The sequence below is a fragment of the Falco rusticolus genome, chromosome 4 (assembly GCF_015220075.1).
Source record: "Falco rusticolus isolate bFalRus1 chromosome 4, bFalRus1.pri, whole genome shotgun sequence".
Lineage (NCBI taxonomy): Eukaryota > Metazoa > Chordata > Aves > Falconiformes > Falconidae > Falco > Falco rusticolus.
In genome coordinates, this window is record NC_051190.1 from 18,926,065 (window position 1) to 18,953,607 (window position 27,543).

Here is a 27,543-nt window from a genome sequence, read left to right on the forward strand (position 1 = left end):
CGCCGGCCCTACGTGGTCACAGGCAGAGGATAACAAATTGTGACTAAAACTGCCTCAAGATGAATCCGTTTGTGAGAGACGGAAAGTGTGTCATGCAACGCTACTTTGGGAGAGATAATTAATACTGCACAAACAATCACTGGAAAAGCTAAACACATTATTTGAATGTTTTGAAGTAAATGGTAAAAGACAATGTTTAAATTAATTATTAATTAAAAATGAATGTTGTCATCTTTAAAAGATTTTTTTTTTCAAAGCACTTTGTGCAGTGATTTGAAATGCTGCAATATCAAAGTATCCAGAGCCTCAGATTCCTTCATGCCCCCTCCCCTCTGACAACACATTATGCAGGTGGGAAACTTTTTTGCCATTAAATGCTAATTAGTTTCACAACTAATTACTGTCGTGGTATTAGGTTAATGTTTTTCTACTTTTTGATTTAGACTTACTTTTGTAAATCCCTTATTCAAATTACTTTGAAGTAAAAGACTACAAATTAGTTCTCTATTTAATGTGTAATGTGAGCTGTGGCAAGTCAGCCCGTAATTTTACAGCCTGTTTTAAGGAACAGGCAGAAGGCGGTGGTGGCTCGCACAGGTAGCCAGCCGCTCCACAGAGCTTTTAGAGGATGACAAGACTTACACGCTCCAGCTTCCTCACCAGCCGCCAATTACCCAGGATGTAAGTTGAGGGGAGGGGGGAGTTTACGGCTTTGCAAACTCACTCTGTCACCCCATAAATACCAAACACACCCATCGCGGCATCACACCCTTCCTGCCTTACCCTTTCCTGCGCCAGCTCACTGCCTGGGTGCCATTCACGTTGAGCAGGGACAGCGATCCCCCATTACTTCATGTGGTTATATATGCACTCATTATACTGCCGTCTGTTGCTATAATGCTCCTATTAATTTTCCTTTTGATATTTTAAGAGCAATCTATAAATCACGTAGACCTTCACGTGTGCCACCGTTAATGCTTAGCAAGACTGGTGAGCATTGAGTGTTTTTTTTCAGACCCACCAAACAAGCCCATTTCCCAGCTCTGCCCCACTGGCCGTGCTCGTGTGGACCGAAAGAGAGAGAGAAATCACATTTTCTTTCTCCAAGACACACGGTTGCCTATGAGGTTTTGCAAGGTTTAAAGAAGAGAACTGCAAACAAGTTAACAACTTTACAGCTCTTGAGTACTTGTCGGACCAGACTGAGCTGATCAGTTTTATCTGGAAATGGGTAACCAACCCTTTTATGTCCTAATCAACCTAGGCACATCCCCAGATGGAGATGTCTACTCTTGCTGCTCCCTCCATGAACCTTTGGAACCAGCCAGGAAAGTCTCCAGAGTCACACTTTAGCAGACAGTGAGACAAGACCTAGAGCCACGCACATGCCTCTGCCGTACTTACATTGCTTGCATAGGGGAACGTCCTGGACTACTGTCACTCCCGTTACTGTTCGTATGCTCCATTGCACCGTTAAGCTCTTCCCTCATCGCGTTGGCTAAATTGCCTAGAGTGGGATTTCCCATGGAAGCAGTAGTGTATAGAGGTATACTGTTCTCAGCCATTGAAGCCTGCCAAGGACACAAACAAATGTATGAAGAGCCATGACTAACGTTTTTAAAGATTGCACAACGCTCTCACGTATTCCAAAACATTATCCACGTTTACATTATTTGCAATTACCATTTTTTAAAAATATTGTGCTTTCTGATAGGTATTACCCTGATTCCACCAAGGGAAATTTAACATCATTTACATCTGGGTTTAAGCATTCATAGCTGTATTGGCTTTTGAGAGGATGGAGCTTTCCATTCCCTGTTTGGAATTACACCCCCTGGAAAAAATAAAACATCCTTTTCCTATTTTCATTTTGCAAAATTATGTTTGGGGCTTTGGGTTTTACTGTGGCTTAGGTTTGTTTTTTGTTTTTTTTTTTTAATGAAATGGGGAAAAAAATTAGAACTCGTCCAGCTGATAATTCCTTCCTACTGGAGCACACGGGCACCAAGCAGGAGGGCAGCATTAACAAAGTTTGGATTTCCTTGTGACGTAAGTGTGAAGCTGCAGTTAGCACTAACTGGATCAGCCCCAGTTGCACTGATCTACCTGAGAGCTGAACAAGTCCATGTGAAATTTTTTAAGCCTCAGCAACTCAGCTCTTACCTTAGCTATTACTGATCTGACCATTTTATTTTGATTTTTCTTTGTTCTGAAGAAGTACCATACAGAGGCACGCTGGAGTTAACTTTGTAAATGGAAATCTTTGTAGGAAGAGAATGAACTGTTAAATATTTTCCTTCTGATTCCCACTGTTCTGCCTGCTAATATTTACTGTGTGTCAGCATTAGCTCATATTGACGGCACAGTCCCGTGCCCGGCGCAGCAGCAGTGGGAGCCACAGAAGCCCCAAGCTCCGGAGGAGCCCAGCATTTGACGGGGATGGGATTCACGGCTTTCCAAGGCCACAGAGCCCAGGGACCTGAAGGCCATTTAACCATTTCACCCATCCCAGTCGGATCCGGCTGACATCATCTGCAGCTCTCTGAGCCGTGTCAGCGCTGCAGAGCCACAGGCGCTGGCTCGGCAGCGCTCGACCTGCTCCGGGGGGAGGTCAGCCGGTTGCAGCCTCCGAGCCAGAAAATCCAGCAGGCTCCAGGTCTGCACGATGCAAACCCTGCCCGTGGGAGGGGAATTCTTGCAAACATACTTCCCACTGAACACTCTCACCAGCTCCTAATTCATGGGACAAAACTCCTTGCTTGTTGCTACCCAAGCCAGCGGAATTGTTCCCAGGCAAGCACAGCCATAGACCGGGATTGGGGCAGATGGGATGGGAAGGGAGGGCACGAGCAGCCCTGACTGCAGCATCTTCAGAAGCACGGCCCCTTTTATTGCTCCTTACACTGACCTCTCCATGTGCAGCCCTATGTGTCACACGTGATTACAAAAGCTATTCTAACGGGGAGGATTATTTTTATCTTCTTGATTCAACAACCGGCAAACTCATTGTGATTAGGGGATGCAAAGAATGGTTCACATTTCCTGCACTTGGCCAAATAATGACTCAAGTTCTTCACCCATAGTGGTAACTTGTAATTGCAGTAAAGCAATTTACCGGGGGAGAGGTGGGACACAAGGAGTATCTGCTATAAAGGTAGTAACGGGGAAGGGGGTGTTTTGGGAGCTCCCGGTGACCCCCTGCGAAAAGAGAGCACTGGTGAGAGCCGGAGTCCCCATACCTTCCACACACAGAGCGGGGAGAGAGCTGCTTCTTCTCCCTGGCCACGAGGGAAAACTGATGGAGGAGACGTCAGAGGGGTCTGGGTGAAGGAGAGGGGCAGCTCTGCCACCCCACAGGAAAAGAAAAGCATAGCCTGCCATCCCAGCGGCACACAGCACACCGTGCCGGCCCCCGGCCAGGCAGCCGCTGCGCCCATGGGCATGTGCAAAGGGCTGCTCCTTGCAGCTGCCCGTAAAAGCCAAGAGAACGCTGCTCATTATTAATCACACCAAACGTGGGCACTGGCAGGTAAAGCCGCCTTGTGTTCCAGGAGGAAGGCTGTTCCCAAGCGAGGTCCGAACTGCCCGTGCAGCACCAGCCACCCGCACAGCTTCACCCAAACCCCTCGAGAGCACCCACTGGCATTTTGCCTCCAAAATCCAATGCCGGGGAGAGGAGCGAGGAACCCGCCGGTGTGTTTTCAACCTAAAAGAAGGACCTGTCTCAGAGCAATGAGTATTGTTCACCTCCATTTATTAGAGGGGCCACAGCGGTAGCAAATCTGACCCGCGCTCTTCTCTCCCTCACCTCAGTTCACATGATGCTGGGGGGGTGGTGGTGGGGAGCAGGGGGGCACAAGTACGCGCCACTTCCAGGGAAGTGGGAAATGGAAACAGTTTGGAGGTTATCACGGAAGACAAGAATGGATGGAGATGACGACATTGACACGTGTTTCAGAAATAAAACACGAACAGTTCCATATGATAAGCGTATTAATTGAAATTAGTCACATAGTTAACAATGTGAAGAAATGCAGGATCATTTCATTTTTGCCTTTCAGCCTCATGAATGTAAAATGCACTTGTAATCTTAATACTATTCAAGAGACAAAGCAGTCTTTAAAAATCACACTTCACAAGACTCAAGGGAAAATAAGTTACTAATGAATGGTATTTACAGTTGCTTCATTTAAACATGCTTTCCTTTGCTTTACAGAAGTTACTGCATAAACTCAAATAATTAGTAGAAACGCAGAACATTGCTTTTCTCCTAATAATCTGTTTCTTGCTTCTGAAAAGAGACGTTTGCTAAACCTTCCACAAAAAGTGGCTGCTCAGGCAAATATCCACGGCCACCAGTGAACTTCTCAAGAAGTGACCGGGGTGCAACCGCACAGTGCTGCCTGCCCGATTAACTCACACTATATGGAACAGGCTTGGACCGCACCCCACCCCCCACCCCCCCCCCCAACACACACACACCAGCCCTGCAAATTCAGGGCACAGTAATAGATGTGTCTCTTTGGTTCATACAGCAAATACTTCTACCTAGGCTTCTGAGACATACTCAGGCATTTGTAGAGAGAGGGAAAAGAATGCCAACCTGATATACAGCACATGAGTAAGGGCTGGAGACACACACACTTCTAGGCTGCAAGTTACTAACTGTGCACTGACACTTTGTATTTCTACATTGTAAAAAAACCAGAATTTTTGTCTTATAGTTACAGTACAGTTTAATAAAAATGATCTTTTTTTTCCATAAGAATTGCAACGTTTATTTTTTACCAACAATAAGAAGATATGCAAAAATAGCCCTTAAAAGAAAAGGGGGAAAAATGATCTGCTTTCTCTTTAAACCCATGAACAATAGAAGGTCACGTGCCGCAGTATCCTATCATTCAGCACATTAATAGCTGTGCTAGAGTAATTACACTTGTGGTATTTTTGCCTCAAGTGAAATTCTGAAATAAGAGGATGGAAATTATGATACTGCTGATAAATATTAATAAGTGAACTTTTAATTTTTTTGCCACAATATTCAAAATGCTAAGCATCTAGCTAATGCTGAAGCAGCCTGATATGTGTTTGCCTCCAGGGACTATGATGCTTTATGCACTTAAGAAAAAAGTTTAACGGAATTAAAATTTAATATCTAATTAGAGCAAGGCTAATATATTTTGAAATGAGTGGGGAAGACACACGCCTCTGTTGCATATTTGCTACAGTCATTAATCTTACCTGTAAAGCAGCATTGAGAGGTGTGCAGTAGGTGTGGCTGGTCTGTATGTTTTTAATAAGAGAAGGGTTACTGCATAAGAAAAACATAAAAAGGAGAGTTAAATGCAACCAACTTCTGTACGAGCATTTCAAGCATGTAATGCTTCCTCTCACACCAGAACACTAGAGCTGAGACTGTTTTTCCACACAAGTTCTCTTTCATTTTTATTTTTTTTTTTAATTTAAAGAAAATATCTGAGTTTTAGGCTATGGTTATCATATTTGCCTTTACTAAATAAGGAACATCATTATCTCTCGATGTTATCTCACCATGTGTTCTACTACCCTGCGTTACTAGCAAATCTTGGCATCTCTGCTCATTTTAGCTGTGTTCAGGAGAAATTCTCCAATATTCACCATGTCTGGGAGCCAGTTACCATGTAAAGGTCCATCATGAGGAGGTTACGACCAAAAGCACCACAGGACATTTTAAATACTACTTCATGCAACTTATTCTCAAAGTCACTGGCAGCAGAGCCCCTCGCAACAGAGCAGGGGACCGCGATGAGAGAGGATTGGAGCCTTATTCTTTCCTGCCAGGCAAACAGCGAGCGGCCCCGCTGAGGGGCTGCCTGTGCCACTGCCCCAGACAGTTTGGGGTTGTGGGCACGGGGGCACGGCGGCAGGTATTGCGGCACCGCACTGAAGCGGTACGGCCCACGCAAAACAACACACTGCCCTGAAGGCCGTTTTAGGAAAAAATATTCTGCTGTGCTGCTTTGGACCCTTACTTTAGTCATCTTAAGTTTACTTAAAGGGCTGTATTTCAGGAAAATGAATGCCAAGCATCTCTGCTCGCTCTTCAGCAGGCATCTAAACATCACCGGTTCCACCAGGAGGGGAAAAAAAATTTAAAAAACCATCAAATACAAACTACATATAAAGCACCAATGCAAGAAATCTCCAGAAAGTTGTATCACTCACTGGGCATTTTTTTTTTTTTTTCATGTGGGAACAAATCATGGTGAGAAGAGTCTTAACTGAGCCCCTCCCACAGGGACCAGCAAGGATCAGTTGTCCTGGAGAGATGGCCTTCGAGTAAAGGTCAAGTAAGATTGCTTTGGGAACCCCAGGAATATTTGTGCGTGGTTGTTGTAGACACAGGATGGCCTGTTGATTATCATCTTTACAGCTGGTCTCACTGCACTTCCAAACTTTTAAAGTTAATTCAGCACTTCTGTCTTTTAAGCACCTTACTCTGTTTCTGATTAAGAGTTGCAAAACAAAGCATACAACTGAAAGCAAAGGAAAATAGCAGATTTAAAACTTATCTGAAGACTTCCCTGGCATATATCTGTCTTCCTGACAGGTCTATAGCAGCATATCTGCACTAGTGTGGATAATTATTTTAGTCTACATTGCACTATAAACAAATGCTGTAACAAACATGTCAAAGTAGAGTCATTACTACAGGCATTTGGATTATCAGAGTAGGACACACAAAATACAAGTAACAACCAAAAATTTAGTTTCTTTAGCAGCAAAGGTGATGTCACTATTTCGTGAAATGCAAGTCTACATGAGATGGGTAAATCATGCAAAGCAAAGCAACAGCAGAAAAAAAAAATTAAAGCAAGTAAAAGCTCTTACTGTGCAACAAGCTCGCCAAAGTTTTCATCAGGGCAGTATTTTCGAGGACGGCCTCGTTGAATATGACGGCCACGTTTAAACTCTTCATCATCAACAGTCCAAAAGGACCCAAACTCATCCTCTACTCTGATAAAGCACTTATGCAGTGAGAGGTTGGTGCGAATGGCACCCTGGGACAAGAGCAGCAGCAAAGGAGATGAAGTGGAAACAAAGGGACACGGGATCGGGGACAGAACAGACATCAAATACAGGGAAAAGGAAAAAGAAAATAAAATGCAATAAGCATAAGCAAATGGTTTGTGAGGGTTAATATGCATTGCCACCTAAAAGCTACTAGCATGTGATGCAACAAACACCAAGCAAGCAGGGTCAGGGTACTGGTGGGCATACAAACAGTAGTGATGAGATGTTTGTCTTGGTTTCCCTTAACTGAAACAATGCGAAACCACCTGTGGTTGGTCTAACACCAGCTAGCAGCCAAAAGCCTCTACGTTAAACTGTAAGCATGATCCAAGCTAGGCTAAGAAGTTCAAACATGGTGGACATACCCACTGATCTTTTGTGGCCTTCGTTTTTGGAACTCTAGTTCATCCACTGTCCATACTGCCCCTTTAACGTTTTCTACTCGCACAAAACACTTGTGAAGACTAAGATTATGACGCACTGCATTCTGCAGCAAGTATAAAAGAGAAAACATTCAAAAACTTTCTATGAGAAAATGCTCATCATTGTCCAAGAACAGCAGCACAGTCAGCTTGACAGTCCTCAATTTGCAACGTTAAGCCCCTTCCCCTCCCCACACCCGCTTGCTTTCCCCGGCTCTTTACATCTTATTTTGCAAAGACAAAATAAATACGAAAGCTTAAACACAAGATTAAAAGTTTGAGTTATTCTTATCAATTATCCCCAGTGTGAATGAGAACAGCCATCACTTTAAGCATGCACATTGTATAATAAAGCACATTTCGTACAGAACACAAGAGGAACATTGCTTAGACATTTTCAAAAACAAATATACACGCTCTGCAAAGATAAACTTTTCCTCTCCTGGAAAAGAAAGCGGTTAGAAAGAACAAAAAGGATTTCATGTAAGTACAGACGGCTCAATTTAGCAAAGAGGCACTGGAGCGGGTGCTGCTGCGGTTTCCCACAGCTGGGCTAATGTGAATCAGGTGCTGAACCTCCTTCCACACCCATGGCATGGACCGGGGGCTCGGCAGCACCCCACCAACTCCTGCCTCTGCAGCTTGCTCTTATATGGAAGTTGGCTCCTATTTCTGGCAGAATACTGTACTGACTGATCTGAGCCTCTGCCAAGTGAAAACATGAGGAGGGTTCTCCGAAACAAAGTGATAATATCCCCACAGCTCATCACCCAGAGGGACCCGCACTCATGGTGTCCGATGCTCAGATGTCCTGTCTGCCGCTCAGCCCTGGGGAAGGACGAGCCCATCCAACCCCTCCGACTTGCTCGGACCTTTGCTGAAGCCAGACATAATGAGACACCTCGCTACGTCACAGCAAGCTGTTGGCTTTTCTGTCCCTGCTCCCTCTGAAACGGTGCCGAGCGCCTTGTTATTCCTCAAACGGAATGCCATGCTCTTTCCCCATTTTAGGGGTTTTCTAAGCAAATACCCTACTACAAAGCCACTCAAATTTTTACATGGAGCTTGTCCCCAGCGTTGCTGAAAGGGGCTTGGTAAACAGGGGAAAGAGAATAAGCCATTTGCTGAAAATATGCAGGCGAACAAACTCCATCATCACTGGCACCATTGATTTAGTCAATCTGGTTGACTCGTTAGCAGGCACAACGCCAGCCAAACACATGGCCTGGGTCTAGGCAACCAAGAAACTATGATTTTTTTTCCTTCCATCGTTGTTGTTGTCGTCGTCCTCTTTTTTTTTTTTTTAATGAACATCAGGTCTGGATGGTGAAAGGGAGCTCTAATCATGAATGTCTAAATCACTGCGCAAACAAAGGGTACGCACAGTGCATTTGTCATGTAAATTAAGAGGCAGTGCTGTGTGTGCCTGGGAGGGGAAGGCTAAGAGTCTTTTGCTACTTTTCCATTTCTCTGCAATAGCTAGCGCACTCCCCACACTCCCGCCCCTGGTACAGGGGAACATTCAGGGCTCGAACTGCCCTTGCTCAGCAGATGCTTGAGTGCAAACTCGTGTCCTCTGGCTGTAGGTGTCTGATGCCGGCACTTCCACACTGATCTGCATGTGAACTGGTGGAAAAATAAACCTTGCATGTGCTTTTCCTCTCAGCAAGGCAGAAATCTAGCAGAAAGTCAACTTGTCCGTCAGGGCTGCTGCTTCCTTCTGCCCTTACTTTCCTCTGTTCTTATTTTTTAACGATTTTTTTTCCCCCTCCCACCTCTTCCAGATTTCACTACTTTTCAAATTGTTGGCAAAATCCCTGATTTTGAGGTGGAAGAAAAACATGCAGACGCCCCACACCTTACAGGCTAAAATCAGCCAGCTCAGCAACTGCTGGTGGGTGCAGCACTAGTGCAACCCGACACAGGGCTGCTGGCCCACATCTGGGTAACTCAGGCAGTTTCCTGTGAAAATGGGAACACTGTCAAGTCTGGAGCAAAATGTAAGAATAATAACACTATTTCCCCCAGTGAAAGCTGATCTTGTAGTTCATACAGCAGTTGATCAAACGCACACAGCAAAGTTCAGCAAAGGGATTCCTCCGAGTTTGTAAACACACGGTTGAGCAGAAATATTTGTGTTGTTCTTTAAACAAATTTAATGCCGCAGAAATACTTTACAGTCTGTTCTTGTTCTCTTGAAGTCAATGTGCAGTTGATGGTAAAGGCTGCTGGATACATTGAGACAGACGAGTTGAGTATTTGCAAGATGCCCATGAAGTGTTGCCCTTGCTTTCTGTTTTCCATGTGATCGTTTATTTAAGGAATTCACGGCAGAAAAAAATTGTTTTGTTTCCCCTGCCTCTGGATACTCGCTATCTAACAGTTCTATTTGAACAATACCCCAACGTTTCAGAGCCACACCTGCAGCCTGTGCCTCATGGCTGTGACTCAGTGCCAGCAAATTACTCCAAAAAATAAAAGCAAACAGACATTGCCTCTGACCTGTCAGAACCAGTTCACAGTGCTCCCCCAGCAATCAGCTTAACAGAAAAATTAGGAGCTATTATTGTAAGATTATATATTTACCTTGTTAAAAATATTTGTATGCAAGCCACTTTTGCAGAAAAATTACCCTGAACATGCTTGAATGTAGTAAATGAAAGGGTTTGTTATTTTAATAACTGCTCAGGCTCCACTGTACTGCATTTTGGGAAAGAGGTTCATTTTTTAAAGGTCTTTATTCCTGCACTCTTCTGTGATTTTGAAAGAGGGCTCAGGGAAGCCTGTCCACACCAAACCCTGACCCTAAACTTGGGGAACACTGACCCAAACGCCCCCTAAGCATTAGCTGAAGGTGAGTGCAAATCAGCACGTATATATTCTAATTATTCTGATTCTGCAATTAGCCCCTTGTGCTAGTTCTGCGCCCCGTGGGCTTCCCGTCATGTCAATCCAGAGCTGCATTTTCATCCCTGCTGTTCCTGAAGGCTGGCATAAATCTAAGCGGTCTTCAGCACGAAAACCTGCATTACTTGAAGTGGTTGCCAATTTTGCTAGTACTGGTAGAACTTGGGGTGAAGCTTTTCTTCCTTGTTAAGCGAAGTAGGACCTGGACACCTGCACAAGGTCAAGGTGTCCAGGAAGGGTTTCCAAACAGAACCTGCCTACCCGGGACACACCATGCCCTTCTGCAAGCCCAAGGGTCTGCAGCTCGCTCAGCCTCTCTCCTCCTCCTCCTCTGCAGAAGCACACTGTAAGTGCACGTGGCTCCTGGGACTGGATTTTCCATGATGCACAAAACTAACTCCTAGAAGTAGCCTCGCAGGAGATATGGCCAGGGCTACCTACTGCCTTCTTCCACTTCCTCCTCCCCTTCCCTTCCCTGCTGGAATTAAATAGGATTTCTACTTTAGCACCCACACCTGCAGCTGCTGAAAAGTCCTACTGGAACCACTGCAGCAGCAAAAGACAGGCAGGTCTAAAAGGATCTTAAATCAGGGAAAGTTAATTTCCTTTCTGGATAGCAAGGAAGCTGCAGAGTGAAACACTGCTCATGTTTTCTAACTGCAATGAAGAATCAAAGCAGCAATCACAGAGACTTTTCCTGAACCTAAGAGCTTCTAGACCAAGGTTGAAAATGTACAAAATTGCACTGGGATCTGAATTAAAAGCAAAATATGCTACTAAAAGCCAAGCTAACTTCCAAGGACCATTTTTAGCTCTATCCTCTGAAGGAATCAATCCTAAATGCAGGCTAAGACAAGAAAAACAGAGTTGATAAAACAGCATGTATGGGACATATTCATCCTACCTCGTCATTTGAAGTTAAGTTTGAGAGCAACAAGGTTGTCTAGATTAAGAGAAGCTTAAAGTACCACAGGTGCAATTTTTACAGCAATGCAAGATCCTGTTATCTGATTCATTCATTTGTAATTGTGCTAGCTTCAGAAGCCTGTGTCACTATTATAATGCTATATATGTAAGGGAAGGAGTGGCCCCCCAAAACAGAAAATACAATAAACTCCCCAGACCTCTTATCTAATAATACCTGAGATAGTTATGGTAGGAAATTAAAGTGCCACATAACAAGTTTTTTCTGTTAAACACATTTCTTACTTGGAGCTTGCTTCTTGCATATTATGTTCAATAAGCTCCTGCTGCATGATTGAAAAAAAAAAAAAAAAAAAAAGGAAGTTTATAATGGATCTGTATATGTAGTTAAGAGTTAACTGACTGAGGAAAGAAATCCACTGATCTATAGATCCTAGGAAAAAAAGTGGTAGTTGTGAATACAGTCTGCATAACTAAAAAGACAAACAGTGTATCTTCTACTGACACAATAACTTTACCTCTTCTTTTTTTTTTTTTCTAATACGTTCCAGCTGAAGGGCTTGAGTTTCACTGCTAGCAGCAACCACACAGAGGAACTCGTGGCATAATCACAGAACATAAAAGCCAATAATGGGGATTCAATTAGTGGTTTTCAAAGGCAGGAGAATTTTTCTGCCAAATATCAAATTGTTCCTGCAGATAAGGCACCCAGTGTGTGTCAAAACTGCCGATCTAAATTTTCATGTCCACATGTCGTTGCAATTTGTTATGTCATCAGCAATGTCTATTCCATACATGTCATATATCAAAGGCAAGAGGCATAGTCGGGCTAAGGCTTACCTTCCACGTCGCCGCGTTGCGTCTGAAGTAAGCAAACATTCGCGTGAACCAGTTGTAGATTTCATTTAGTGTTAGCTGTTTTTCCGGAGATTCGAGGATGGCCTTGTGAAGCAAAGCAATTGCAAGATCAGTTACGAGCACACCAGTACAAAATACACTCACAGTTTTACTTTACGAAATATAAAAAGGAAAGAAACGAAGAAAGGAAGAAAGAAAGAAGAGATTTGCAGCAAAAATTCCAAAGGAGGGTTTTCACAATATGAACTAAGATTAATGGCTGTATTTAACAGTTCAATGGCAAAATTCAAAATGGAATTATCTAATTGTTTTGAGTTTTTATTTCTGTTTCCTTACAGAAATATTAATTTATTAGTCATTCATAAAGCAGAATCAAAGAGAAATGCAAAACATTTCACTAGCTGATTAAAGCTCAGTAATTATTTAGAGCTCAGATTAATTCTAGGGATCAGAGATTACTGTAGCTTGTGATAATTGACTTGCCATCTTTAAACAGGCTCATTTTCACTGTTGTGTGAAATGAATTTCCTAATAATCACATCGTATTGTAATACTTAATCAAAAGCAATTATGTTATATATTGCAGTTCTAAAAACCCTTATAGTAAAGGTTTGAGCATTTGAGCATGCTTACATACCAAAGGTTTGAAAATCTATTTAATCCAGAGTGTGCACATATAGGGAGATATTTTTTTTTCTAATCCAAATGCATGTGTTGGCTCATCTTACCTGTCTAATTAAAGATGCATACGTAAATGGTGGTCTAACTTCTGCGTTCTTGTAAAATTCTTGGTTCTGGGCAATATCTGCTAAATAAGAGCAGTTGTTCTGTTATCATCACAGCCTGCTGCTGCCAGGCTGCAGGCAACAGCAAGCTGCCTCACCAAAGGGGCTGTGCCAGCAGAACCCCTTTACCTGAAGAAATGGGGACGTTGTATTTATCCGAGTACCGCCTCCGGATGGGTCCGACGTTGTGCATGCTCGTGGTAGTGATGACCGACGGTCCCTGCGTGACGGGAGTGATGGGCGCAGTCGGGGTGGTGGGAGTATGAGGTAAGCTCTGCGGAGACGCCTCGGATGCAGTCTTGGAAAGCGTGACGCTCGATACCAGATTCAGCTGTGGAGGGAAGAATGAGGATTTTGTTACAAACAGTGTTTCTGGCTAATTAAGGGCTACAGAGAAAATTCTTGATAACGGAGTCTTCCTCAGTTCAAAGCAGACAACACAGCCCGAGCACTTGCTTCAGCACAAAGTGGTGGTGTAACGTCCATTAGAGCCAGTAAAGGGAAATACATGTATACACTTCTGAATAGATTTGAAAAAAAGAGTAACATAGCCTGCTGCCAGAACTACAAATCATGGATTTTTATCTAAGCCTTAAAACAAGATCTCACACAGTACATAACCATTTTAATATTTTATTTTAGTTCCATTGTCTCACAATCTAAACCCCACACACCTCTTATTTCCATGCTATCATTATGCATGGCTTCTAATCAGTCTTCTTGGATATTTTACTGAAGGCATCAGGCTTAAAATAAAAGGCAAGACTTCCCTAGGAACATACCAGGGAGAAATGCAATATCTCTTCAGCATTTGGGCTTTTCTTTTCCCCTCTCTTCACCCACTTTAAAAGCAAAGCCCAGAGTAGGTTAACACTGGAATAATTTAATTAATCACACTGCATGAAATACTGCAAGCATTCAGTCCAGCAGAAGTGGCAGTAATTTTTTTTTATTTTTTTTTTTTTCTCCTAGGATGGAAGGCATCAGCATTACCTGCATGAAGCCCAGCCCCGGACAAATGGCAGCGTGCCACAGCAGCCTGTAAAACACAACTGTCTCTAGGACTGTGTATCCAACCCAGATCCAGCTCAAGTGTTTTCGATACACAATCCTATTTATATAACCAGCATCCACATTCCTCCCCAACCCTTTCTTTTTGCCCTACAACGTCCTTTGAAAGACGATGCTCTGCCTCAATAGGTCACTCCTGCTGAAGTATTTTAAACAAACAAGCTGATCTCTTAACTCCAACATCAGAAAAAGACGACCAAGAAAAAGGCTCTTTGACTACTTCCACATTTCCTTCCCTTAGGCGGTTCTGCCAATAATTCGGTGAAATCCCGACCCCATTGAAGTCAGTAGCAAAATTCCTACTGAATTTAACAGGGCCAGAATTTTACAACTTTTGTTCATGATTAAAATTCCTTTATGCTGGACATTAAACCTTTTCAGATGAAGGCAAGGCGCACTACTCAGCTATGTCCCTAAATACCTCGTGTTTATCCATAAGGCACTGTATCATTTTCCTTGTATGAAAGTAACCAGATATGAAAACTCCTATTAGCATCCCTCATATGAGGTAATAGCCACAAGTAACGTTTCATTATAAAAATACTAGGACATATCCAAAACAAAGGTAGTGGAAAATAAGGGGCTTAAATATTACAGAGAGGATACCAACACAAAAAGCGCACTGCCCACAGAAAGGGCACAGCTGAGCGACAGATAAATTGCTTTTCCCTCCTGACGGCGAGATGGAGCACGCCGAGGGAAGTCCCAGCCACAAATGCCCAGCAGAGCCCGCTGGCTGTAAAGCTGCGCCGGGAGCTCGAGCACTGCTCCAAGGAACGGACGTGCTGAGCAGCAGACCTGCAAAATCCCCTCCTTCTGCGCAGGTGCTTACAAACAACGCTTCGCCTTCCAGTGGGAAATATTTAACGCTTCATGGCAAAGCTGGAGAGTGCGAACCCAGCCAGGGCTCGTGAAAGGTGCTGAAATATGGGTATTGAGTTCCCAGAGACTCCTGCACTGGCGTGGACCAACTGCAGCCAGGAGGTGAGCACAGCATCCCAACCCACCGTGCTGGGCACTGCCGCCACGTGCTGCCCACGAGAGCCCAGTCCGTTTGTTGACTGGTGTGATTTAAGGACACTGATTAAGGACACGTATAGAGTAATGTCTCCCTGTTATCCATCTATCCATCTATTACATATGATAAAAGGACCAGTGACGATAATAATAGTACAACTGACAGGTCTCACCATGAAATTAAATCTACTGTATTTTATCTCAGTTTCTAAATGGACATTTTAACAGTCCAATAACTGCGAGCAAATATGCATCAATTTTAAGTGCCCATCTCTAGCACAGGCTCAGCAGCCGGGCCCTCCTGTTGGAAAGATCACTGCTCGTGCTTCATCATTACGGCTCCAACCACTCCATTTCAAAAGAGTCCCCTTCCTTTTTTAGTGTGTAAAAACTTAACATTTAATCTGTTTCTACTAGGGAACTGTGAGAAAGGATCCACAAAGGTCAGCATTCCCTGCTTCAAGAATTTGAATCGAGTTAAATTTCTTTAGGCTTTTCAGTGTAGGTAGCAACTAGGCATAAACACAGAAGAGGACGAGCAAAGGGGGGGGACTTTAACAGGCTTGACAAATGACACTGTGATTCACACCCACTGCTGGGCTGCCACTAATAAGCTACAGAGGAAGCAGCCAATCTCAGCTAATTACCAGATAAAATTGTATTATAAGGACTCTAATTAGGAGATGCTTATGGAGGTGATCTAATGATTAAACGCTGCATCCAAGTGACCCCACCATCAATGTGCAGTGGTGCAAGATGTCACCGGAATATTTTGTAGAAACAGTAATTTTATTTCAAGGAGGGGAGGTAGTAATATTTGTAATAATGGCTACGAGGTAAACTAATTAAAAGACAGTTCCTAAAGGAAGACTGTGGCTTTGAGCAGCTGTGGCCGTTCCAAAACAAAGTGCCAAATCTCAACAGAGGAGCTGCAGTCAAGTGGAAAATTTCTGCCTGACCTCTGCTCTCGCTATTAATTTGCAGGAAACCTAATGACACATATACATATTCCCACAAAATTGTTCTAATTGCTAATTTGCCAAAGGAGCCCAGTTTCCAAATTAAACATGACTGCAGTCTGTGAGGAAAGAGAGAACAAAAAGCTGGAACGCAGCGAGTCTGCTGCGTTTCACCTCCGACGACCATTTGCAAGCCTGAACCAACAAGTTAATGAAACACGACCTTGTCGATCGCTAGCGAAGTTTTTCCTTTTTCCGTGTTTTATTTGATGACACTCTCTTCTTGCAGCCGGGGTCCGATCCCTGCTGGTGCTGTTACCAAAACACAAGCTAGGGTAAGGGAGGAGAGGGCTGCGCTCCCTCCGCAGACCTTCGCTGCTGCTTTCTTTGTTGCATCTATAGCACGAAGGCTGAAAAGTCGGTTGTGAATTGGAGCAGAATAACAAATTATGAATGGTGTTGGTTTTGTTGCCATCTTGAATTATTAATCTGAATGGTAAACTATTAAATCTTAATATTGGCATCAATTAGAAACGTGAAAGTGGCAGTGGATGACTGTGCAGGGCAAAGATCAGGGAGGGACTGGATTGGGAGGGTTTCTTTTCCTGATGGAAACTCGACACGGTTTCTCCCTGTTTGCATTTTCTATTTAAAAACAAGTAACTATGATTAGAAAAGTTGTTCGTGTTGGTATTTTGCACACAGCCCATTTCCCACATACCGTGAGTTTTGGATGAGGCATCATTGCTGTCAGAGGGGAGGGAGCCTAAGTCACAGAGTTAGCACTTTAATGCGCAATACTCTTGTGCTTCAATAAGGCACAATGTGGGGCACTCCCCAAGTACGCTGAAGAGTACAGCTCATGCACCAAAGAGTTAAATGTCTTTATAACATTTCTACTGGGTATAGGGGGGGAGGGAGGATTTCCTCCAGCCTTAAAAAAAAACCAAACAAAAAAACCAAACCCAAAAATAAACAAACAAACCCCCCAACCACAAAAAATCCCCCAAACAATAATAATAAAAACAAACAAACAAAACCCAGAAAAAACACCAAAGCCTTTTAAGCCACTTTTAAGTCCTAAAATTCTACAAATTCAGTCACTGAGCCTTGTTGGGTGCTTTGTTCAGTTTTGGGTTTTAAGAACATATCCTCATACTGTTTTAACTTAATCCTAAATGCCATAATTGTTTCAGCGTTCAGTATCCTGCTTAGGATTTTATCATTAACTTTCCCTTTCACAAAATAGTCATGTCTTCCTATTAAAGGTGAAGACTGAGTCATTTTCTTTTTTTTCTTCAGTTATAAACAAGGCAGAGAGGTAACCCTCTCCTTCACCCCGTAAAATAGATTTCCAGTAAGTGGCTCTCCCACTAGGGCTAAGTCTGATTTCTTTTTGTGTAAACATTTTACATGACAATAGTGGCTGCAGATAAAAAAGCCTGTCAAACTCTTTTAAAAAAGAATAAAAAAGTAAAAAAAAAAAAATTTCTAAGTGTCACAGTGGAGCCATACCCACTGCTGGAGGGCACTGACTTCTCTGCAAAGGATGCTGCCACTCTGGTCCCAGCCAGGGCCGAGGATTTACCCGCATCAGGTTCCTGGGACTGAAACACTCTGGAGCAGAGGCTCCTTATCTTGACACCGAGGGTGGGACAAAGCTAACGCTGGGCCTAAAACTTTGTTAAATGCTGTGTCTTCCTCTCCTGTTTCAGCCTGGACGCATTAGTGTATTAGATGCAGAGCCTGGCAGGCAGCGATCACTTAGCAGGTGTTGTTATTGGCAGGAATACTAAGGAAACCGAAGCTGAGGAGTGAGACTTAATGAAAACCAGTATATAAAAACAGCTTTTGTTGTGCTTGAGAATCTCTCTTTATTGCTGCATATCGTTATTTTTTCAAACTATAAAGTATGGCTACAGCAGCTAAAATGCTCAGTCATTACCTCAACAGTTAAAAGACTGGGGTTTTTTTTTAATGCTTTGTTATTACAGTTGCTAAAAACAGTATTTCAAAACAATCATAACTGCTATGGTTAGGGTAAAAAAATACATTAAAGAAGGGATATCTAACAGTGCATTTTATTTAAAGTGCCAAAAGTGACTTTAAAAAGTTTTCTGTCTATTTTAAAAAGATGGCTATAGCATCTAGTATGCAGAATTACTTGTTGGTTGATGCTTTTTCCTTTGCCTCCCCTTCCTATGAACTTCAACATAAGTTAATCCCCAAAAAGAAAGCACATTTCCATTTCAACCTATTATGCTGATGACTACCACCAATGGAAACAGCATGTAGGAGAAGGTATCTTAATAGCAAAACCAGAATGACAATTCTTGAGAAATTATTGTTCCGACTTATGTATTGTGGGGTTGTTTTTGTTTCACATGTTTTTTTTACCTTGAAAAAAATTCACCTTACAAAAATGTCACAGCATATTCCCTCACAGATAGCTTTGTTCTCACTTGATTCAAGCCCTTTAGTCTCATCAAAACAATACACACAGCACCAATAGGAACAACTTTGCCTTCTCCAAAGTGCTAAGCTGTGAAATACTTCCATTTTCTTCTGAAGTGCTGCACTGTTGGGCATCTTAATTATGAAGTTGGACATTTTTAAACATAGCACTGAACACTGCCCCAGCTCCTAATGTGCTCTTGCTCTCCCTCCCCAGTCCCCTCCTGTCTGCCCAGCACCTCCTCAGGAGCAGGGCAAGAGCTGCCCATGCCATACCCCGGACATCACAACCTCCCTCTGTACATAACCATCCACCAACGACTTAGGCCATCCACTACTACACCACCCAAGAACGTACTTAAATCTCATCGGCTTTAACAGGACTAAAAAGCTTTACTGGACAGATTTCTTGGTGGACTGGTGTAGTGAAATGCACTACATCACCCTTCCCTGGGTCAAAATTACTGCAAGGAGCTAAAGGCACCCAAAGGTGGGGATGTGACAGGTGGACATGGCTAGACTGGACAAGAAACCCTTCCCCAAAGCTGGGCAAGTTTGGAATTGATGCACAACCACCAACGACATGGCTGTGGTCCAACTGGTCCAAAACCACCCACTCAGCTTCTGCCTGAAGCCCAAAAGGCAACAACGCTACCAGTGGCCAGCGTGGATTACAAATGGCATGTGGTTATTAACACAGATGCTCAGTCACCAATTTTACCTGCCAGTAACAAAATAGTTTAAAAATAAGCATTAAGATCCTTTAAGCAGAATAAAAAAATTTCCTCAGTCATGAACAGGCTGTAATTTTAAATCCCAGTTCATTGCTATGTTTGGATTCGCAGCTGCTCTTTCCTTTAAAATCACCAATGTACCGTAATATATTAATTCTAACATACACCTTGCATTACTTATGTTGGCAAAAAAAAATTAATTACTGGATGTAAAGAATACTTTGCACTGCAATAATGGTCATCAGATCTTTTTACCAAAGCCCTATCCCACTGAGTTAAAAGGACCAGGGTCTAGCACAGTCAATGCAATGCCGGTGTATTTTTTTTCACTAGGAAAGCACAATTTATGCAAAACACTATACTTCTACATTTTATAATTAATTTTCAAATGCTTCACCTATACATATTTTAATAATTTTTGATTTATCAGATGGTATCTATAATAAATTTTTCTATATTTCAATAAATGAAAAGAAGGCAGTTTCAATCCAACAACAGAGTGCCACACAATATAGGCCTGTCAGGCACCAATTTTTACTTCTAACATGTAAGTTAAAGGATAAGGAATTTATAATGCTGCCTGTGAACGAAACCACTTTTCATACACAAATGTGATCTTTTTTTTTCCAAAGGGTAATACAACAGTACATTTACATAAACTAATCCAAACAATCTATGTATTTGACAATGGCAAACCTCACACAGACTGCCTATTGTTGGTTTACATCTTGGAGTTCTTTATGTTGGCTTGTAACACTGCTCTAGCTGTCAAAGGTTTGACTTGGACTCTAAATAAATGGTTATAGAAGTGCTGTGCAGCGATATTGGACTTCTTTGCAAAAGAAAACCTGCTGTGTATGAATTCAAAAGCTATTAATTTTTCAGTCAAAAATATTCATGCCTATTTCTTTTAATAAAGAAACACTGTGCTGAGCAACTGAGAGATAATGTTGACTAGTGGTACAGAATTTTCAATAGAGCAGTTAAAAATAAATTTAGTAGGAGGTCCCCAACAAAGCTATAATTTTCCAGAATGTAAAACATTTTTAATACTAATCAAGACAGCCCTTTTCCCCCTGCGTTCACTTTTTTTCCACTGCTTTTCCCTGTTTATTAGCTGTTAACACTAATCTTCATGGCGACACCGCCTGGTATCTCCGTAGCCTACAACACCCGCGAAAGCTTCCTGCCCTCCGCGGCTGAGCATCGATCATGAGCTGCCTTGCCAAACGCTGCTCGCCTTCTTATGATTTCCTCCCTTTAGTTTTTAATCCTTCCTCCTGAGGGGCACTGCTGTTATGAAAGGCCTCAAGGCAGAGCGCTTTGAGACTCCCAGATTATTCCGCTGTTTTAATTTTTAATCCAGTAAGAGCTATAGAAACCAAACCTCCCCCCCCATTCTGTTGGGTCTACATACTTTGCCAACAATGCGCTGAAGCATTTGCATTCAGGCTGAGATGGATGTGAGGAACTAGAAGAATGCTATTTTTATAGACACTGTAAGTAGTTTCTAGTCTAGAGGGCTGGTATCCACTGGATCAAGCGATTTTAGGCATCTCAACAGCTTAAATGGAAGGGTTTATACCTACCCCTCAACTCTCTCCAAGAAGGCACCAAATTTTCCTGTTGACTTTGACATCTGCTCCAGTGTTGCTGAATAGCCTGCAATTTTCTGTCTAGTAGCCTCCCTATGCACTTCTGCAGCCATTTATTTCCAACTACATGGAAACTGAGAAATTCTTTTCTAGTAAAAATGTGTGCGTGAAGTGTTTAATGATTTTATGTTCTCTATCTCTGTAATGTGTTCTGTTTCAGACATTAATTTTGTCTACCAACTGCATCTTGGCAGGCTACCATATTTGCTAGGTTAATAGTCTGACTCCTTTTTATTTCTATCACCATAAATCACACATATATGGGTGTGTGTTTGCTTTATTTATAGAAAAAAAATCAGTCAAAACAGATAAACCAATACTTTGTCATTATGCTGCATCATTGCATATTGATTAAAATTGCTAGTACTAACTATAGATTGTCAACGCTCAATTAATTTTCACACAATGACTCAAAGCAAAATCAAATAAAGCCAGTGTACCTTTAAATCTTACAAATCTTAAAATCAAGCAGCAAAGCACTCTCTCCATTTTGAATAATCATTGGAAGCTCTGAGGAACATTTTCAGCATTAAGAGGTTGGGAGAAAACAACAGCTGAAGAAGAGTCATTTTGGTCAGGGAATGAGATGGTGGATTTGCCTGGGTCTGGGGACACCCAGGAGTTCTCCTGGGCTGTAAAGCCACTTGCTTCCCTCACAACCCCTTTTTTAAAGGGCAATCTGGGGCAGAGAAGGTTTCTCTTCTCAGGTTCAACAGTATAAAACCTGATACTGGGTAGCCGTGATTACCATCGAAAAGTTCAACTAGAGTCTCTTCTACTGTAAATGTCTGTCAGATAGGGAGAAAGCAAAATAAATATAATAAAAATAATTTAATTGCATCTCCCTCCTAACACTTCCTTAGATTTCACGCAAGTCAGACTGATGCAAAGTGACTTACAGGCCAGTATGTGAGGCCAGCAAAAGGCCCAATGCATCAGCTTTACAGCAAAACTCCCCGAAGAGATGGGGATGACGAAACCTGGGTGCCCGTGGCAGCGCCTCCTGCAAAGCAGCACTTTGCATCTCCCCAGCGCAACCGGCTCTGAAGCGGCTCACGCTTTGCATCACGCGCTCCGGTGGGGAACAGGAAAGAAGTTTGTTGTGAGGTGGTTTGTTGTTTGGGTTTTTTTTTGCTTTCAGCACAGTTTGGTACTTACGGGCTGAGGGGTGGCTTTTGGTTCAGTTGACTTCACATGCAGGTGCGTCATCATGGCTTGCAGACGTTCTTTATCTTTTGCAAGCTGAAAGGGAAGAAAAAAAACAATCCTCTGTTACTTGCAAGAATAAAATCCATCCTCTGTTTATTCCTAATTAAACAGCTGGCACCGAGGCATGAGACAGAAGAGTTTTATTGCTGAGTAGTTTGGAAATTGTATATGGTCTATCCGTGAGGTAAGCTAACGCATGGTGCTGGGTGTCACTATTTCCCAAAGCAAAATGCATTAGCCCTCGAGTGAGAAGAGCTAGACCTGCTGGCACCAAGAGCTTCACTCCAGCCCTGACAGCTAAAAGACAACAGTGAATCATGTTTATTAACCAGCCCCACTCCATCTCAGGAGGAACAGCAGAAAGCAAGCAAGGCAGCAGCTCCGAGATGCATTTGCCTCCTTTCACACCAGAAAACAAGCAGCACAAATGGATGGTGGCTTTTACGTCACGTACAGGCTTTGTGGCATGTGCAGTGAGCACAGAGACAGCAGTGGTTAAACCACACAAGGCAACTCCACGGGGCACAGCAGGCAGCCTCGGCTCTAGCAAGCACCTTGTCTTTACTTGAGAAGGTGGCACAGCCCCTTGGCGGGTCACCCTGGGAACCCAAGCAGGGGCACCCTGAGCATGGGGCAGGAGCAGCAGTGTGAGTTGCCAGCATGCCTTTGGCGTAAGCCTGAGGGCTGCAGGTTGGGAAAGACTAACAGCATCAGGAACCACCCCAGAGCACTCATCTCAGGGCACCCAATGCCACAGGACCGATGGTTTCACCCTTTCTCATCGGTCATGTCATGCCCAAGAGTTGGGGTGGACATCCTGCTCTGATTGTCTCTTGCATCTTTTGGTTGATATCTGTACCAGGCCACAGCTGGTGTCTCAGGATCACAGCCTATGTACACGTCCTTAGCCAGGATGGCTTCCCAATGCATGTCAATGTACTGGGCAGACACCAAATCTCATTATTTTTGAAAACAAGACATTTTTTTGTATGTGTGAATAGGACTTTTTCCAGCTGCTTTAAAAAAAAATACAGTGGAAAGATGTTAAGAAATAACACTAACGAAAAAAGGGGTTTATTAACCTACATGCCCAACATAAAGGTTCCTGTTTCCAGCAGGACTTGGATCAGGTTCTTACAAATGACAATTTTTGCAGAGCTTTAGACAAGCCAGATTCCTAGTGCCAAGAGGAGAATCGTGCTTGCATTCCAGCAAAGGTTTAAACAACCTACCCACCTTATCACCGTCATCTGTTTGTAGCAGTAAAGTTGGGCTAAGTGTATATAAAAGGAGACTTGGTCATAAATCCCCATTCATAACCTTACAGTCAAGGTTGTCTTGCTCTTCGCAAGGCGAGGGGTTTCTGACCATGCCAGAAAGGCATCACGATGGGATAAAACTTGGCACGCAGGTTTCCAAGACAGGAATTAAATAAAGGAAAAAATAGTGTCACCACAGCGTGCTCTAGAAGTGCAAAAGCAAAATCACTGGGCTTTTCAAACAGCTGCTCTTTTCTTGGTCAAAAACCTCAGTGACAAGAGAGAAAACCTGACACCTACAGCAGATCATCTGCAACCTCATCACTGGATCTGTGCTGGACTTCACAGAAGAGCCAAAGGGCAGCGACCAGCTCTTATCATAGCGCTGCAGCAGAAACTTCTCCCTCTGAGAGTCCTCTGAGGACCTTTACAGAGAAAGGCGAGGTCTCACCCTCAGCCACCGTGCTTCACACGAAACAATTTTAAACTGAGAAATAGTTGTACTCTCAGTGCAGCTGTGTTGTGCAATCTCTCATTCGTAGCAGTCACTCACTGGGCGCACAAGCTGCTTGGCGGGGTCATCCGTGCATTAAATTTTGGTCTGCAGGCTACTGCAGAAGAACAACATCTGTTAGCCAAAATAAATAAAAGGCAGGCACCTGAAGGCTTCCTGCCTGCACCAGCGCGGCGGCAGGAGGCAAAGGCACCCGGGCAGCACGGGGCACACCCTGCGGTGCTTCCTCCGGGCCCCCCTGGTGAAAGGGAGCGGTGCACCTCCCTCCGAACGGCCGGGGTCTGTGTTTGTAGTGTTTTCACTCGTCATCTTAGCAATGCTTTTAACGCCGTTTCTGGTGGATGGAGGTTGTTAAAGATCCTCTCGACATTTCAGGCAGACACACGCTAGCATTTTGTCATAGTCTAGGAATTCAAACACTCACCCAGTTAGGCAGGAGTTTAAATTATGAAAAATAGAGGTCTCTCAGTTTCAAAGCACTGAAGAGAAGTAAAAAAATTTGAAGAATTTCTTTAAACTGTTTTTCCCTTAGGTCAGGAAGCAGTAGTGATACAAAACTAGAATGTCACTAGTAGCCCCTCTGGTCATTGGGGTCATAGAAAAGAAGCCATGAGGGCTCACTTGGCCACCGATGGGAGCCAATTCTCACTGGTGGCACTTTCTGGAGTGCAGATGGCCCAGAAATGGGGATTATTACCAGACACACAGGAAAATGCTCTTGATCTACTAATAGCTTTCTTGGGCAAGGACTGTTCTGCCATGTGCAAAAGGATCTGCTCTGTACGGGGGCCTGAGGACTATATTAATACAGTCCCCATCTGAAGCCTCGTTCTTTTTCCCTCTGCCCATTTGGAAAGCTCTGCATGGTGGGAGTTTTCAGATAGCCACCCAGTTCTTCATGAGAAGTCTGATTTTTTGAGGTTTCCTTCATCTCTGTGGGGTACAACCATGATGTAGGTGCCTAACTGTGGTTCAACAGAAAACACATCCGGAGCAAGGTACGTGCTTTGCAAACTTGATACACCAAGACATATGCTTTGCTTACCCCAGTGAGGTTAAATCCTAAAGCTACACAGGCAGAAAAAGCAGGAGAGGGAAGGCACAAAAAGCACAGGCCAGAAGGGGCTCAAGACAAAAGGACAGCACAGGATTCTGGTGACCAAGGAGCATTAGGCACAGATGATGGAGAAATCACACAGGAGGAAAATCAGACAGAAAATAATGGCAAGGAGCAGGAATGTGAAAATGGAAACCCAGTGAGGACACTCAAGAGGAACAACGCCGCCACATCAACAGGAAAGGGAGATCACTTCAGCAGCAGTATTTTGGACAGACCAAGGACAAAGGAGAAGGAAGCCAGTCATGGGCAATGCAATGGACAACCAAGACATAGCCTCTTCCCTCCCATTCCGTGCCTAGCTAGGCTGCACACTAGAAGGGTTTAGGACCCACTTTCCATGAGTGTCAATGGACGCTTTAGGAAAACAGGTCCAAGCAGTATTTTCGCTATGCAGAAAATGGCCAGCTGTCTCCATTTTCTCCCATTAGGAGATACTTTTTTAAACTTATCATAGCTTTGTTTCTGCCCTGAAGTGTTTTTCCACTCAAAGGTGGTGCTGCAAAATGGATGTCCTATTCCAGCTCAGAACTAGCTAAGGAGAAGGACATGTTCTTGTGTTTGTGTTTTACCCAGCAGCCCAATTCTCACTATAATGGCAACAAATGATCATGTCAAGATGGTTTAAACAGAATGAAATATGAGATCTCTACCTTGTCCATGATATTTTAAGTATGTTTGTGATGGAAATGCTGAGATCAAAGCTTCACAAAGGGGCATTTGCAATCAAATGCAAGACAGATCTGACCTGTTTTTTTCAAAAAGCTAATTTAAAAATTACTTTTTTTAAAAGACATTACACTTATCTCTGTCTACAACACTGATAAAACTATGGTGCGTAAAATAAGTAAGACCTTAAAGAAAAAAAGAAGGCTTACATTTGGGTCCATCACACTCAAAACCTGAAGTGCATCCCTCAGGTGGAATGAATTTGTTAAATTCTATCCCTGTCTTGATGGGGCGGTACATGCATGGAAAGGTACATTTAGGCATTTGGATCTTGCCATGGTGTGGGACCCTGAACAGCATGTGACACAATGGAAGGCAAAGCTCCACATCAGTGCTGAGCACCATGGGTCAAGTGGGAAAGGCTATGGGTCCTTCTTCTACCTACCTAGCTCACAAAACTCAAAACAGTTGGCCCCAGGGCTTGTTGTCACCACTCTCCTGTTAATTGCTCCCCTGCGCAAGCATCAGGTCAATGGTCTCAGTCCAACTGCTATTGCTACAACGCGTTGGGTGCTGCAGACCTTGTCATTGAAAACCCTGCTACTGGGCCAGACTTCTTGTTTTATTATGATTTTGTGCCAAAATAGGTCACAGCCAGACAAACCAGGTAATGCAGGATAAATCCTCATACATATTTAGGCAGATTATTTTTTTTTTCAAGTATCAGAGGACTGACACACAGGATGAAAAAAGAGTGAGAAGAAGGGAGTTACAGGTACATTTCACAAGCAGGACCCACCCTCCTCCTCCACCTATCCTTGCTGGCCAATGCACAGGTGGTCTCACTCTGTTATCAACGTCCCTGTCTAAATTAAGCCTCCAGTTCATCCTACCTACTGCACTAATATGATTGTTAAAAACAAACCCCGAACTTTTTGGCCCTCACACCGCTCTGCAATTACGTTCTTGTCTTGGGGACCATATGCTGCCTTCCCATGCAATGAGGTAAGCTAAGCTAAGAGGTATTCCCCAGCACTAAACTGGTGTGAAGCTGGAACTATCAGTCACTTCTAACAATTAGTAGAACACATGGCTGATAAATCTTTCATAAATATTGTCAAGGGCTTATGGAGAAGTGGCAACCAAGTATCATCCCAGTCCTGTCTAGTTGTCAACACAGGGCATCCTCCTGCAGTTGCAGGCACAGCCACTCCCATCGACTGCTGGAGAGAAGGATTAATGCTTTTCAGGCTGACTGTAACTGAAGAATCTAGATTTACCTTCAACCTGAATATTACTGCAGCTTGGTAAAAGATTATCTCGTATCTCAGTTTACAAGGAAGAGTGCAGATTTTTTTTTCTCTAATTCCCAAGAAACTTGTTAAAATAACAGACACTTTCTCATAACACTTTCCGCAAGACACTGACATTTTATGACTGATAGTTTGATTTTTATAAAACTTGTATTAAAATAGTTTGTATTGCTTCAGCTAATAGTGAAAGAGTGTCATGACCAGTGTGTTCCTGAAAGTAAAATTTAGGGAATATCTATGAAAGAAAAAGGGTAATTTGTAAGATAAGAAGATAAAAGGCATTTTTTTAAAATGCTTATCTTGAAAAGTAACAACAAGAAGTTTAAGTGTGTTTTTGCTGATTTTTCTCTCCAACTATTTGAAGCTATAAATGACTTAACTCAGTAAAATTCCAAATGTAATTATCTTCTGTACTTAGCCCAAGGCTTTCCATATATCTCTACGCTGCTGTCTTGCATACAAAATAGGTTTTTCAATAGCTGGTAACTATATAATGTACAACATTGTTTTAATTTCCCCTTCTTTGCTAACCTCTTGCCTACACACAGACAGACTGTCAAAGCTGCCCAGCCACAGCAGTGAGGTGCAGGGAGACAGAAAGGACTCAAAAGCATTTGGAAAGG

The 27,543-nt window shown here is 43.1% G+C and overlaps 1 protein-coding gene across 12 annotated transcripts in view; it reads right to left on the reverse strand.

The window, feature by feature from the left end:
* The window catches only part of FOXP1 (forkhead box P1), a 391,142-nt gene that overhangs the window by 9,314 nt on the left and 354,285 nt on the right, over positions 1-27,543 (reverse strand). For 11 of the 12 annotated variants that reach the window (XM_037384993.1, XM_037384992.1, XM_037384995.1 and 8 more), the window contains 7 exons: positions 21,998-22,081; positions 13,079-13,280; positions 12,893-12,972; positions 12,147-12,248; positions 7,419-7,540; positions 5,242-5,311; positions 1,405-1,571 (listed from right to left, as the gene is read on the reverse strand). In XM_037384993.1, coding sequence (XP_037240890.1) covers positions 1,405-1,571; positions 5,242-5,311; positions 7,419-7,540; positions 12,147-12,248; positions 12,893-12,972; positions 13,079-13,280; positions 21,998-22,081 — 827 coding nt within the window. The remainder of the gene's footprint in view (positions 1-1,404; positions 1,572-5,241; positions 5,312-7,418; positions 7,541-12,146; positions 12,249-12,892; positions 12,973-13,078; positions 13,281-21,997; positions 22,082-27,543) is intronic. The other variant, XM_037385002.1, reaches the window with a different exon arrangement.